At 41.6% G+C, this 16,157-nt stretch overlaps 1 protein-coding gene across 3 annotated transcripts in view; it reads right to left on the reverse strand.

Annotated features, from left to right (window-relative positions):
• LOC130217701 (IQ motif and SEC7 domain-containing protein 1-like) overlaps positions 1–16,157 on the reverse strand; it is a 148,525-nt gene that overhangs the window by 52,784 nt on the left and 79,584 nt on the right. Inside the window, exon 1 of one of the 3 annotated variants that reach the window (XM_056449870.1) lies at positions 6,357–6,672. The exons of the other annotated variants lie outside the window; for them this stretch is intronic. Coding sequence (XP_056305845.1) covers positions 6,357–6,421 — 65 coding nt within the window. The 5' untranslated portion in view covers positions 6,422–6,672. Of the gene's footprint in view, positions 1–6,356; positions 6,673–16,157 lie in introns of those variants that run through there. 3 annotated transcript variants of the gene reach the window in all.

Consider the following 16,157-nt stretch of genomic DNA (forward strand, 5'->3'; position numbering starts at 1 on the left):
TCTTTCAAAAAAATAGACTATGCTGTTCTCAAAGGGGATTTTTTTTTTTTTTGTTTTTTTACCCAGACATTTAAAAAGAACATATTTTGGAACAGTGAGCACAATACCGTGATACCGTGAAACCAACACAATCTCACGGCAATTCGTAACTTTTTGATTTAGTGGCTAATTCGTATGATCTAATTCATACAGTTTAGTACGATTTGCTCATCACCCAATGACTGTTGGGGTTAGGGGTGGAGTTAGGTGCCACGCCTCCTTTTTAAAATTGTACATTTTCGTTCGACTGAACTCGTACAAATTCGTACGAATTAACCACTAAACTGACAAAGTAAAATACTTACGTTCCTCGTGAGATCAGGCTGGTGAAACCGTGATATTATTATCCAAGGTTATCATACCGTCAGAATCTTATACCAGCCCATGCCTCGTAGTGTTTCTCTTGTGTTTAACCATTCTATCCCAATATCATCCCATTTAAATAATTAGCTGTTTTTCCTCCAGTTTTTTTATCTTTACACCAGTAACATCCACACAGAACTGATCCTCCCAATATGCATAGTACAGCTGAACTACTTTAACTTTATTTAGGCTCTAAATCACTTTGAATTGCATTCCTTTCCTTTTTATTAAAGCCATTCGTTTTTCCTATGAATAAGTCAATACATGTAATAATGATGAAGCACTATTCCCTGAGGAGCTTCTGTAGGCCTACATGCAATTCGAAGAGGAGACTTTGGGATTTGGGTGTGCGTTTAAACAGGCGCAAGCTCATAATAATATGTAAACATGTCCATCTTGGCGTGTATTATTGTAACAGGGATGTGACACTGACAACGGGGGTGAGGATCCAAATGTAGGGTTTTATTAACAGGATGGTCAGGCAAGCAATGATCAACACAGGAGCAAACAGATGTATAAGGGCCATCCAGACTCGTAGTCAAAATAACAGGCAGATGGTCACAAGGCAGGCAACAGACATGAATAAAACAAGGAAGCAAGGGGAGGATCAAAAACACAGCCAAGCAAGTCAAAGGAAAACACGTTGTAATGTCACAGATAACAAGACTCAGCAACACTGTGTGTGTTTGAGCTGTACTTATAGTCCAAGTAATCAGTCTGTGAGCAGCTTCAGCTGTGAGAGTCTAATCAGTGGAGACTTGGAGCAGGTGTGTGTGTGATGCATGACTGAATATGTAGTCCGTGAAATGTCGGATTCGTAGTTCTGAGTGTTTCCCAGCGATCTCTGGTTGTTAGATCGCTGGTGATCGTGACATCTTTATTATAAACAAAACAAGTTGAGTCTTAAATGAGCAAAACCAGTTAGGAAAGTAATTGAATGCTTTCATCTGTACATTCATTCCCACAGTAAAATAGCCTCTGGTATTTAACGTTAATCAAAAAATAAAAATAAAACGAGGGATTTATTCACTGATCTTCACTTAATAACTATAGTAGCCTACATTTAATCGGAAAATATATTTAAATTATACAGTGAAGAAAAAAGTGAAGGATATTTGGTAACTTGATTCAATTTAAATTAGGCCAGTATTTTTAATAGTTTGTTTGCAACTTTTTTCTCTTGTATGCAGTTTATTATATAGATTGTAATTTCATTTAATTTTTTGTTCGGTCAAGCAAGGAACTCACAAGTAATTTAGGGACGTTTGGCATTTAACACACTTAAAAAATGGTTGTTCCTTATTTTCACATCCTAATGTTGACCGGTATGTAAATGTTTGCACCATGACATTATTAAATAGACCGTAAATTCGCATAGTTACGTCATTTTAAATGCAGTGAAATTGCTTGGGATGTTATTGTAATGACAACTTGACATAAACAGATACATTATAACCTGTTTTTGTCTTTGTCATGGCAGCTTGAACTTGTCATAAACCTGTCATAAACATGATTGTCATGAATCCATTATAAACATGTCATCAATTTTATAATATGCTATATTATATATGCTATTTTTATCTTCAACTACAGTACTAGGTCATTAAATTGTCATTACATTTAATTAAATAGTAACGATGAGTATTGGAACTTTTAACTTGAAATTTTAATGACAAATGTTATTAGAAAAGTATTGATGTCATGATTATAAAGGTGCCATGTCTCAGAAACCCCCTCAAGTAAAGCATTACTCTAGTGGAAATGTTAAATAACTTGAAATATCTTTATCTTAATACTCAACAACAATACTGTACACTGTAAAAAATGCTGGCTTACACACAATCAGTGAAGGAATTAAGTTAACTTAATAGATGTTACAAATTTAAGTGGATTAAACAAAGAGCAATCAAGTTATCCCCCAAAAAATCAAGAATTGTGTTTTTGAGCTCATTTTAATTAAATAGTTTGAACATACAACATATCTTTTTGAGCGTATATCACATATTTCCCAAGTATTATGCACCCTTATGAAGATGAAGAATACTGAGACCCAGAATTTTTTACAGTGTAGGCTACATACATGATACATCTAAAGCCGCCACATGCTTTAGTATCATGTATTTTAAGGCTATAATAACACATAACTGTTCTGATACACTTTAAAGTCCCCAGGTTATTGAATTACAGAATAATACAATAACTGGCAACCTCATGAATCACACAGGCACCAACACAGTAAAAATAATACATCAACAGTTAAACACTTTGCTGATGTGTAGTTCTGCTGTTGGCACAGGATATGAGGAGGCTGTTTTGTGTCCTCCAGCAAAGGAAGCAGCCGTTCCCTGCTGATCATTTTGGGTGTTATTCTGTTATCTAGCGCAGACATGTGACACAGTACACAAAACTCCACAAAAACACACACGCGTACAAAATCTGTGACTATATGCATTCAAATATGTTTTTTAATCTGTTTTCTATGCTTTTTGTGTTTTGTTTGATATATTTTACTGCTTTTAATGCTTTTTTCTCCCTTTTGGAAAAGTGGAAAACAAACAATTGTTACGGCAACTTAAAATGTTTACTTGCACTAGAAACGCTGTTTAAAAATGAGTCGCCTCAACACCATACCAGTGTACAGAGCCAGTGTTGAAAGATTGTTGTCACATTTGCCCAATTGCAAACCTGGAAATATCTGGCCCTCAGGAAAAACACAAAGTCCACTAAAAGATACACTTTGTTTTGGAAGAAAAAAGAAGTTCCAAATCTTAAATTATGGCTGACATAGTTAACAGGTACATCACATCTGGAAAAAATCAGATATACCCTAATAGACAAGGTTTTGGTCCCCTTTTATTTTATTTTTACAAACTTGTGATTAATATGTTTACTATGGCTTTAGTACATACTGTACGTTTATTGTTGGATAGCACTGGTGGGTGGTTGGTGTTGGGGGAATGCATGTTTATTTTCTTTTTTGTTTAATTATTGTATTTATGACTGTTGTTGTTTTTTATTATTATTTTGTTTATATTTTTTTTTTCCAAATGTCTAATTGTTTGAATGCACGTTCTATGTTTATGTTTATGGTTTAAGTAAATGTCTGTAAAAATTTCTAATAATAAAAATATTGAAATCACTAAAAGATACGCTGTAAAAATCTTCATGATTTCAATGGTAATAAACTGTAAAAAATGTTACGGTAAAAATCTGTAACCTGTTTAACAGTAAGCTTCCTTGATTTATATAATGAATAACTGTAAATGTCAACCCAGGCTCATTCTGAAAACATACCGCTTAATATATTTCTGGAGAGCGCCAAATACGTACGAGGTAAGTTTTTTGCAGTTTTCGTTTTCACGAATTCCCCAGAGGCCGTTGTGTACGCTTTTTGAGATCTCAAATTGATCTTGTGGGTGCCATTCGTGCCTGCTGTTCTCAGGTAAATGCACCAGAGGCCGCTGTCGACTGACTGACAGACTGACCCACCCTCCTCCCTCCCTAAATCTAACCAATAGTGTTTTCAAAAGCACTGTTTGACCCGCCCACCCACTTCCCTAAACACAACCAACAGTATTAAATAGCAATCCAGAAAAAGCTCTTCCCTGATTTTAACCACGTTTTCAGATTTGACCACATTTTCACCCTGTTATTTACTTGTTTATTTTATTTTTTGGCTTCTGTTTTTGTTTTACCCTCTTTCTGGAACCATTCTTCGCCGGACTCAAACTCAGTCATCATGGTCAACTCCTCTCGGTGAGTACATTTACATGGACACCAATAATTCGATTTTAATCCGATTAAGACAATACTCGAATTATTAGTTAACCATGTAAACAGCGATTTTTGATTAATTTAATTCGATTAAGGTCATAATCGAACTATTATGAGTATGCCAATTTTAGTTGCATTATTGAAGTGCAGTACTGACATGTAAACACCTTAATCAAACTATTACCATCATGTAGGACTTTTTGCTGCATTTTCCGACAGGATAGTCCACACACACATGGCTGTTTGACACTATTATCTGCACCTACCGAGTCAGTGAAGACCACAGACACCTGCATAACGAAATGCTGAGGTTTTTCTGTCTCCCATTCAGCGTGCGGTATCAAATTCCATTAACAACACTCTTCCAGCAGCTCATAGTTGCATCCAATATCATGTTTGTCAGGGGGGCGTGCATAAAATGTTCCCGAATGAAAGTGAAAGTGCCAAACTGCAGTTAAAGTCGACAAATTAAAAATTAAACACCCGAAATTACATGAAACTCCGGAGGAAAGATAGATAGCGTGGTGATGCAATGACGTTAATCGAATTATGTGTTATAACATGTAAAACAGGATCATGAAAGGAACATTCAAAAAGCAACTCATGTAAACGTCTTAATCTTATTATTGTCTTATTAGATTATGGAAAATAATTTACTGATGTCCATGTAAACGTAGTTAGTGTCTCAAGTTCGCCGACGTACATGGCGAGCTACTGGACAAACTGGTAACAACGGGAAAGCAGTCCATATGAAGGTAAGCGGTCAGCTGGGAAGCACGAAAAGAAACGGCATCATACCACCCTGTCGCATTGGTTTTAAAGACTAAATGCAGCCATACGTACGTCTGGCTACATAATTCACGATCTCTAGAAAAGTATATAGGGCTACGTTTTCAGAATGAGCCTATGTTGGTAAATTCACCTTCTCAGAATCCCCTGCATGTCAGTTGTTGACATTACTATGGTTCTATTTTTAGTTTTTTTTCCACCAAGTCATGCACATTTGAGTTTTATTTTGCTTCTAATGTTAATTTGTTTATTGCATTACTTCAATTTTATTTGTGTTTCCATGACGGTGTTTAGTTGTGTGAATGACACTGATCTCTTTCTATATACTATGTACGTTTCTCTGCTTGTTTGTGATGAACATTGACGTTGTGTAGATGTTTGTACTTCAAAACATTGGTGTATGATTAAAAAAAAGCCACAAAAATACAGTAATTCACTGTATAATCTTGATATTTCTTTTACATTCATATAAAGAACATTTCAATGTGGTCATGTCATTGGCCCATGGACCCTTCCTGCTTGTTGTCAAACTATTTCATATCTGTAGCAAGAGGCGATTCAATCATAACTTGGTGTTATAACAGCTATCGTAACATTATTTATCAATATGTGGAACTTTTTGGACTCTCAGAAGCTATGGAAATTTAAAATGTAAAACAGGAAATACATCAGGACCATTGTTATCGTTTACATCCCTCAAAACGGTCTATACTGCAATTTTATAACAGTTAAATTCTGGCAACCACATCAGCCGTGTGTTTTTATAGTCAATTTTACACACACAACCACACAACAACTGCAATTTGAACATTTTGATAGAAAAACAAATGTCTTTCCAGTATTTCCAGAGAAGAACAGACCTTCCAAAACAACAGTGGACATTATAAATAAACCACAACATGAGCCTCTAAAGCACTCCACCGCATAAAAGGACATCTCTGACTAATAAATAACCCAAACATGCTCTGTTTCTTGGCCGAGAACTCCTCTCAAGACTCAAAAAAACTGGTCTGTCATGTAACACCGCATCTCTCAGCTAGACAGGCTAAAAAAACACACCTTCATTAATGTGATCATCTCACAAATATAGAGCCATGCTTCTGTCGGGACACATGACCACTACAGACCAATGAATGAGCTAAATTTACCAGGTCAATAGCATATGATAAGTGTGTATAGGGTTTCAGTCCACATAATACTGCATATTCCACTACTCTGGAGCTCAGATGTAACCTGAGAGAAGCCATTTCAATAACATCGCTTAATAAAACACCAATATAAATAAGCCACGTATTTTAAGTGAAGGCATACTCGATGTCAAGCTGCATTACTTCCATACTAGCTCAAACTAAAGCTTTCACACAAACAGGAGTTAAGAGTTATAGTCTTACCAGCTGTCCAGCTCCAGCTCCAGCAGAGACTGGGTTTTCTCTGAGTTGCACTGCAAACACCACATATCTGCGGAGGAGCACGCGTCCACAACACATCAAACTCAACCATCACTGGATCCAGACGCTCTCCACAGCTCTGAAGCTCAGTGTGTGTGTGTTTGTGTGTATGTGTCCGAGGTCTGTGTGTCACATCAACCGGGAGGAATTCACCAGCAGATGAGAAACCGAAAGGCGTGAAACACGAGCACTGCTTTAGATGTACGAGACGGAACTTCTGGAAAAGAGGGAAGGAATGAGTGAGCATTCACAGGGTGACTTCTGCACAGGCGGCAGAGGAATGCAAGTGGGAAAAAAAGGAAGCGCCTCTATTAATAGAGCATTTGAGAGAGAGAGAAAGAGAGAGAGAGAGTGCCAAACCACATTATTGCTTTAAACCAACATTCAAAACATAATCCAACAGAGATTTCCTTCTACATTTCCAAAGTACAAACATATACAGTAGATTACAAAAAAAGACCAAAAGATCTCTAAATCAATTCAAGGCCAACCCAAAGTAAAAACATAATTTCTTTAACCAGACATAACACATTTTTAAGGGACCATATGTTTGATTTTAAAGGGCTCATATTTTACCTCTTTTTTATGATTTAATATTAATATTATGGTTCTTCTGAGTGTGCCAGTTTAGGTTCAGTTTAAAACACAGTTCAGATTTTTTATTATAATGTGTTAAAAAGTGTCATGTTGGGGGCGTGTCCACAGTTCGCTGATTTATGGGTCTGTTGCTTCACATGTAAATTAGTTTCGGCTTCCCGCCAACGCAACAAGGGGACGGGGCCATGAGCTCACCCGCTCTGCGTTTGCAACAGAGTCTGACAGGCAGACTGCGAGAACGAGCTGGAGTGAGAGGTACAGCATTCAGTCGTACATGTACGACTCGGACACAGACCAAGCAGAGAGTACAAAATCATTTGTGTCTTTGTACAGTTTTACAGGCAACTGTGTGCTAGTTTCAAGTGCCGAGCTTGTACACAGAAACTAATAACCACGCACACTGAATTAACTTTGACTGAGGAACCGGATGAGCCGCTCGAAGCCGCGACACGGCACACCAGACACTCTTTGCAGCGCGGCAGAAGCATGAAGTGTCCCGAATCGTCCGCCACGCATTTTTGAATTCTAAACATAGGTTTCTGCAGCGGTCCGCGGCGCCCAGCCGTCGACTTGAGTGTACCCTGATAGAAACCGATGTTTAGAATTCTAAAACGCATGCTAGTTAAGATCACAGGGAGCTTCTGGGATCGCGAGAAATGCAAACGGCTGAAGTATAAGGTAGACTCAATGAGAAGTACACATGTTTGCAAACCTACCTAAAGATACAACCAATAATTCCGATTAGAGCGATAATGTGGAGAATATTGCTCTTGTGTTGAGCCCAATGAGCCTTGCATCTAAGAATAGAGCTAGGGTGTTCCTTTAGTGATATTGCTTCCACTCACACTGAAAATGGCGGACGTGAATCAACAAACTGAGGATATGATGACGCGCCTGTCAATCAATATTGGTGGGCGGGGGGAACACACTCCTACCTAAAGTTGCGGTCGGTTTGAAAACCGCTCCAATTGGTCCACCGTTTTTTATGTTGTTAAATTGAAAAGAAAAGCACTGGGTGTGCTTATATCACCCCAATATGACGGTCTATACACCATACATGCACATATGTCTGTCCAAACAGCTTGAAAAGTAGATTTTTTACCATAGGTGCCCTTTAAAGGCACCATATGAAATTCTTCTACATTATTAGTAGACTTAATCTGGCTTTCAATAATCTGACAAAAACTGTTTACATCACTGTCTAAAAACTCTCCTATTTCTGCTACTTTAGTAGGGAGCCATTTCTGCTTGACCAAATTACAAAATTAAACAACTGACATTCCCCTCTCCATTTCTGACAATATTTAAAATGTGTGTGTGAGAGAGAGAAAAAGAGAGGTAGTGTTGTGTACATGTGTTGTTGTGTATTGTATTGAATTTATTATTGTTAATATAGTACACATATCTTTTTAATAATCTTACTAGTCTTTTTTTTTATTTGTATTTATACAGTTAAAATTATTATTATTATTATTATTAAACACCCTTGAATTATTAGCCCCCCCCGTTTATTTTTTCCCCCAATTTCTATTTAACGGAGAGAAGATTTTTTCAACACATTTCTAAACATAATAGTTTTAATAACTCATTTCTAATAACTGATTTATTTTATCTTTGCTATGATGACAGTAAATAATATTTGACTAGATATTTTTCAAGACACTTTTATACAGCTTAAAGTGACATTTAAAGGCTTAACTAGGTTAATTAAGTTAACTAGGCAGGTTTGGGTAATTAGGCAAGTCAAGCTGCGGTCACACTGGGCTTTCCTCCCACAGACTTTCATTCATACGCACGCGAATGCGTCAGACCGGAAACGCAAGGTCATGCGTCAAGTTTCGCATGTTGCTGCGGTGCAAATTTCAAGCTTGGTGAACTCTGACCTGCGAAATCGCATCACTTGACTGCGTGAAACCAATCGAGGATCAAAACAGGACCTCTCTGTACAGAAATGTAAAACATTGAGCAATCACTTGCTTTCTTACGTCTAATCATCTTGTTTAATCCCGCCCCTTTTCTCAGCGCCATACAACAGAATTTCGCACACACAAAGCCCAGTGTGACCGTAGCTTTATTGTATAACGATGGTTTGTTAGACTATCGAAAAAAATATAGCATAAAGGGGCTAATAATATTGACCTTAAAATGGTTCTTAAAAAATTAAAAACTGCTTTTATTCTAGCCGAAATAAAACAAATAAGACTTTCTCCAGAAGAGAAAATATTATCAGACATACTGTGAAAATTTCCTTGCTCTGTTCAACATAATTTGGGAAATATTTAGAAAAGAAAAAAATTATTAAAAGGAGAGCTAATGTCGGCGCCAAGAGCCTAGTGGTTTAGTGCACCGACATATAGCACCATGGTACTCCCGGCGACCTGAGTTCAATTCCTTGTTTGGGTCCTTCGCCGACCCTTCCCCTCTCTCTGCTCCTAATACTTTCCTGTCTGTAACATCCACTATCCTATCCTATCCACTATCCTATCCAAAGGTGAAAAAAACCTAAATAATATAATAATAAAAAGGAGGGCTAATAATTCTGACTTCAACTGTATTATATATATATATATATATATATATATATATATATATATATATATATATATATATATATATATATATATATATATATATAATCTTTTTTTATGTTTATATTTTTCTAAATAGCAAAATTTCTGGGAATTACCACCACAAAATCAGTTATTTTAATCGCAAATAATCCCCCCCCCAAAATTTGTGATAAATTGGGCATCTGCTAAATGTAACATAAACTGTAAACTTATCCTTTAATTCTGATTGGACGATTGGAATGTTGATCCAGGAGTATGTCCTACTAGGTGTAATCCCACAAAGCGAACGTTTGTGTGCGCTGACAGTCCTCTATAGGCCAGTGTGGGGAACTGGAGAAGCAGTGTAGAGGTGTTGCAGGGATCACCGTCCCTCTCTCAGTAATGGTTTGTAAGGTGACAGGAAAACGAGAAAATAAGTACCAGATGGCCAACTGTTTCCTTCACAAGGACACCAATCACTGCGCCGCCATTTCTGGATAAAGGTGGCCACGTCCTCTAATTAGAAGAGGCGCTTTTCTCTCCCTGTAGAGAAAATGACTGCTTCCTTTAGTTCACTACAGCTAAAGCTTCAAAAGGTTTATAAGTTCAGAGCAGCAGTGTGTGCACCGCAAGTCAGCTGTTTAAGGAAGAAATGACCCTGACGTGTGACAGAACAGGGCTATTACTTCACTAGAATTGTGTCCTGGGTAGTGAAGTGCAACTGTTCCTGTTTCAGACACACACTTACTGTATGTATGCGTCATCTGCCATAACAAACTTACCAGTCTCACATATTTAGCCAAGTAACACAAAGAAAAAATACTATGCTTATACTGCAGGGCTGTTGAGTGCTTGGTTCTGTGAACAAAACCAGGACAACTTCTTCTCCCCCCTCCCCACCACACCACAGGACAACCTCAAAACGTTATGCAATTGTGAATGCGCCTCACACAGGTGAGTGGGCTTGACAAACCACCTGTAGAAAACACACTCTTTCATCTTTCTGTCATTTTAACTGATACTTGCTCCAGATTTGCACATTTGTGCCAGACTTTTATACTATCACTCAATTTCTCACAAAAAAGAAAAAAAATCCATATTATTGTATATATGTGTTCATATATGGCCATACATGAACACATATATAATTAGATTTAACATACTTGCATATATATATAAACATATTTATAATTTCAGTGGTTGAAAATAAATATAAAAGCTACAATTTTTTAAATGTTTGTTGTATACATGATATACAGTATATTTTCTATATGTAAAATCCGAATATGACTTGTATTATATATATGTAATATGCATATATTTTCATGTATCAGATTTCTATGTGGACACACTCAAACTATGCATGTGTCACATGTCATATATCAAACTCCCCATATAATCTCATATTTAGTGGACCAACACAACAGCCATACCTGCAGCTTCACTGAAAAAATAACTAAGGTTGATTGGTGTTATGAAGCGGACAGGAGACAGAGGTAAGGAAACGTTAGGGTGTTTATTAAATGACAACAAGGAGCACATGAAGGATAGCCAGGAGGATCAGGAATGATGTTGGGGTCTTTTCCTCCGTGGCTGGGTAACAGGAATACACGAGGATGGACAGCACACACCAGATACAGCTGACAGAGGATGACACAGACTTGGAAGGACTGGAAGACAGGACGATTCGGGTGGACCAGGAAGACTAGGAGGAATACAAAGAGAACAGGTAAGTAAAGCGTTTGTTTTAGCTGAGGATGACTACGCTGAGTGGTCGCTCAGTTGTCCGCTTTCGTCGAGACGAGCCCGGACAATGAGCGACTGGAGTGCTGTGCTTTTATCTGGTGCTCGTGAATGTGATGCAGCTGTGTGCTCATTAGAAGTCAGGTGATGGTGATCTTCGTGAGTGGGGATCGTGAGAGCCTGACCAATCCGTGACAGTACCCCCCTCCCCAGGGCCCGCTCCTGAGGGCCGACACCTCCGACGCCGTGGTGGTCTCCCTCTGCCTCTAGGCGCCGGGAACTCAGGGTGGCTCTCATGAAACTCCACCATGAGACTAGGATCGAGAATATCAGCTCTGGGAACCCATGTCCTTTCTTCGGGGCCGTACCCTTCCCAGTCCACCAGGTACTCCAACTGGCCACCACGACGTCGGGAACGCAAGATCTCCTTCACTGCGTAGACGGCTCCTTCTTCTAGGAGCAGTGGAGGAGGGGGTTCCTCTTCGTGGTCAGGCTCTGTGGAGGGAAGAACAGGATCGTGATAGGGTTTCAGGAGTGATACGTGGAATGTAGGGTGAATACGGTAGTGAGAGGGTAATTGTAGTTTGTAGGTGACGGGGTTAACCTGTTCCACGATGGTGAAGGGACCAACAAATCGGGGACTTAACTTGCGAGAGGGCAGTCGCATGCGTATGTCCCGGGTGGATAGCCACACCTTTTGTCCGGGTGTGTATCTGGGTTCTTCAGACCTTCTCCTATCGGCGGTTACCTTGCTTCGACGGACTGCCCTCTGCAGATGTTGATGAGCCTCGTCCCAGACTCTCTCGCTCTCCCGGAACCAGTGATCCACTGCGGGGACATCAGATGGTTCGCCATCCCAGGGAAAGAGCGGTGGTTGGAAGCCCAGGACGCACTGGAATGGCGTGAGTCCGGTGGAGGGTTGCCGCAGTGAATTTTGGGCATATTCTGCCCAGCCCAAATACTGGCTCCAGGAGCTCTGGTGACCACTGCAGAAGGTCCTCAGGAACCGTCCCACCTCCTGAATCTTCCTCTCTGTCTGCCCGTTGGTTTGGGGATGATATCCAGAAGAGAGGCTGACGGCCACACCTAGGAGCTTGAAGAAGGCTTTCCATAGACGTGAGATGAACTGTGGACCTCTGTCCGACACAATATCTTCTGGAATACCAAATGACCTGAAGACTTGATTAAAGATATTGTCGGCTGTTTCAAAGGCTGTGGGAAGACCTTTCAGAGGGATTAGTTTGACAAACTTTGAGAATCTATCTACGATGACTAGAATACAGGTATTACCTTCTGACGAGGGGAGGTCAGTGATAAAGTCCACTCCTAGGTGTGACCAGGGACGGTTCGGAATCGGCAAGGGATGGAGCTTTCCAGCGGGTAGATGACGTGGGCTCTTGGATTGGGCACAGTCCTTACAGCCCTGAACATATTGCCTCACATCCCTTGCCATGTTTGGCCACCAGAATCGTTGGGATACTAGCGAGAGAGTATTGTTGATCCCTGGATGTCCAGTGCCTAGCGAGGTATGTAAGGAGTGGATCAGATCTACCCGGTGTTCAGGTGGTATGAACTGCCGATGAGGAGGGCATCCCGGCGGAGCAGGGGCTTCCGGAGTGGCAACGACTGGAGGAGCGTTCCAGGTGATCGGACAAATGGAGATGTGTTCGGGAAGAATCTTCGTTGGGAGTTCTTCATGATCGTGATGCTCGTGTAAACGAGAGAGAGCGTCTGCTCTTAGATTCTTGGGTCCTGGACGATAGGAAATGGAGAAATCAAAACGTGAGAAGAAAAGTGACCATCTGGCTTGACGTGGACATAGTCTCTTGGCCTCTTTGATATATTGGAGGTTTTTGTGATCTGTGATCACCTGGAACGGATGTTTGGCTCCCTCCAACCAGTGACGCCACTCCTCCAAGGCTAGCTTGATTGCTAGAAGCTCCCTGTCTCCTATGTTGTAATTCTGCTCCGCCGGGCTCAACTTCCGAGAGAAATAGGCACAGGGATGCAGTCGGGGCGGTGTATCATGATGTTGGGATAATACTGCCCCGACGCCGGTGGTGGATGCGTCCACTTCCACCACGAAAGGAAGATTTGGGTCAGGATGAGTCAGGAGTGGGGCCCTTGTGAACTCCTTCTTAAGAAGGCGGAAGGCTGCGGCTGCTTCTTTGGTCCACTCCAGTCCTTTGGGTTTACCCTTGAGGAGATTAGTGAGAGGTGATGTAATCCTGCTGTAGTCCTTGATAAACCGTCTATAAAAGTTAGCAAACCCAAGAAACCTCTGGAGCTCCTTAATGGAAGTGGGTTCTGACCAGGATAGAACAGCCTCAATTTTCTTCCCATCCATACGTATACCGGTTTGGTCAATGATGTATCCCAAGAAATGAATCGACTTCTGGTGGAATGAGCATTTCTCCGCTTTGAGGTAGAGGTGATGTTCTCTCAATGTGTGTAGGACCTCCGCAACGTGTTGGCGATGTTCGGCCTCACTCCGGGAGTAAATGAGGATGTCATCTATGTACACTATTACAAAGTGGTGAAGAAACTCCCGGAGGACTTCATGAATGAAGTTTTGGAATACGGAGGGGGCGTTGACCAGACCGTAAGGCATGACCTCATATTCATAGTGGCCAGTAGGGGTCACGAATGCTGTCTTCCATTGGTCCCCCTCACGTATTCTTATCAGATTATACGCGCTGCGGAGGTCCAATTTAGTGAAGACTTTAGCTTCTCGGAGCTGTTCCAAAGCGGCTGGTACCAGAGGAAGGGGATATCGGTATTTTACTGTACCGTTATTTAGGACCCTGTAGTCGATGCATGGACGCAGCCCTCCGTCCTTCTTGGCCACAAAGAAGAAGCTTGAGGCGGCTGGTGATTTTGAGTGACGTATGTACCCCTGACTCAGAGCCTCCCTTATGTAATCTTCCATTGCCTGATTCTCTGGAAGCGAGAGCGGGTAGATCCTACCTCTTGGCAACTGGGCATCTGGAACTAGGTCGATCGCGCAGTCCCATGGCCGATGCGGCGGTAGCTGGGAAGCTCTCTTGGGGCAGAAGACATCATGAAAGGAGCTGTACTCCTTAGGAATGTGGATAGACTGCTTCTCAGGAGGACTCTCGACCGATGTTGTAAACAAAGAAATGGGGTTCCGACCTTGAAGAGGGAGATTTGGAAAACAGGTAGGTGTACATCCAGATCCCCATTTCTTTATCTCTCCTGTGCCCCAAGAGATGATGGGATCGTGCTTCACCAGCCACGGGCGCCCTAGAATGATGTCCATATTTGCACCCTCCAGAACCAGAAATTGAATCCTCTCTTGATGTAACAACCCCACTTGAAGAAGGATGTCTTCGCATTGTCGATGGATACGGGTCGAAGATCGAGTGCACTGGGTTATCGGTTGTATCTGGTATATATGCGAGGACGCCTCAGTACGTAGGTGGAGTTGACGACAGAGGGATTGGGAGATGAAGTTCCCTGCTGACCCGGAGTCGATGAGGGCTGTGACAAGGAGAGAAATAGAGGCAGTAGTTATTTGTACGGTGGTAGTAAGTGGTTTACATTGTTCAATATTCGTACTGAATACACTCACTGAAGTCCGAATGGGACGAAGGGGACACTCCATACGGGTGTGTCCACTGACACCGCAGTATAGACACAGACCCCGGGTCAGCCTCCTCTGTCGTTCCGCTGATGTCAGTCTTCCAGACTCTATTATCATGGGTTCTGGTTCTGGAGAGGCTGTTGACTCAGGCGATTGGAGGAGTGCAGACGAGGGGGTGATGGTGTCCTGTTGATAGGAACGGAGACGATCGGAACATCGGAGAGAATGTTGGATGAATCTCTCCAGACCCATAGTATCATCTAATGTGGCCAGCTGGATTCGGAGAGTGGGTTCCAAGCCGAGCCGGTACGTGGTCAACAACGATCTCTCATTCCATCCACTTGCAGCTGCTAGAGTGCGAAACCGGAGAGCATATTCCTGTGTAGATAGAGTACCTTGCTTTAGATGATACAGCTGCTCTCCAGCGGCTACTTCCCCATCAGAACGTCCAAACACCTCTTTGAAATACTCCGTGAAGGTAGTGATGGAATTCATGACCGGCCCGGCTTGGTTCCAGATCGTCTCAGCCCATTTAAGTGCAGGCCCAGAGAGTAGTGATACGATGTAGGCGATCTTTGACTTATCTGTGGGATATAGAGAAGGTTGCATTTCGAATATGAGGGAACATTGTAACAGAAAACCATTGCACTCCCCCGCTCCGCCTGAGTAGGGCGCTGGTCGGGCCATGGGACTGGAAGGAAGGGCCGAAGAAGAAACTGTGGAGGCGGAAGTGCTCGGTGCTGGTGGTGCGTTGGAAAGTGGAGCTGGTGGCTGTAGAATCCGCTTCAACTGGTCCACCAGCTCTTGAAAGTGATCGGGGGTGCTCATGTTGTCGTCGTTATTGGTCCGGGCTTCTGTTATGAAGCGGACAGGAGACAGAGGTAAGGAAACGTTAGGGTGTTTATTAAATGACAACAAGGAGCACATGAAGGATAGCCAGGAGGATCAGGAATGATGTTGGGGTCTTTTCCTCCGTGGCTGGGTAACAGGAATACACGAGGATGGACAGCACACACCAGATACAGCTGACAGAGGATGACACAGACTTGGAAGGACTGGAAGACAGGACGATTCGGGTGGACCAGGAAGACTAGGAGGAATACAAAGAGAACAGGTAAGTAAAGCGTTTGTTTTAGCTGAGGATGACTACGCTGAGTGGTCGCTCAGTTGTCCGCTTTCGTCGAGACGAGCCCGGACAATGAGCGACTGGAGTGCTGTGCTTTTATCTGGTGCTCGTGAATGTGATGCAGC

The sequence above is a fragment of the Danio aesculapii genome, chromosome 23 (assembly GCF_903798145.1).
Source record: "Danio aesculapii chromosome 23, fDanAes4.1, whole genome shotgun sequence".
NCBI lineage: Eukaryota > Metazoa > Chordata > Actinopteri > Cypriniformes > Danionidae > Danio > Danio aesculapii.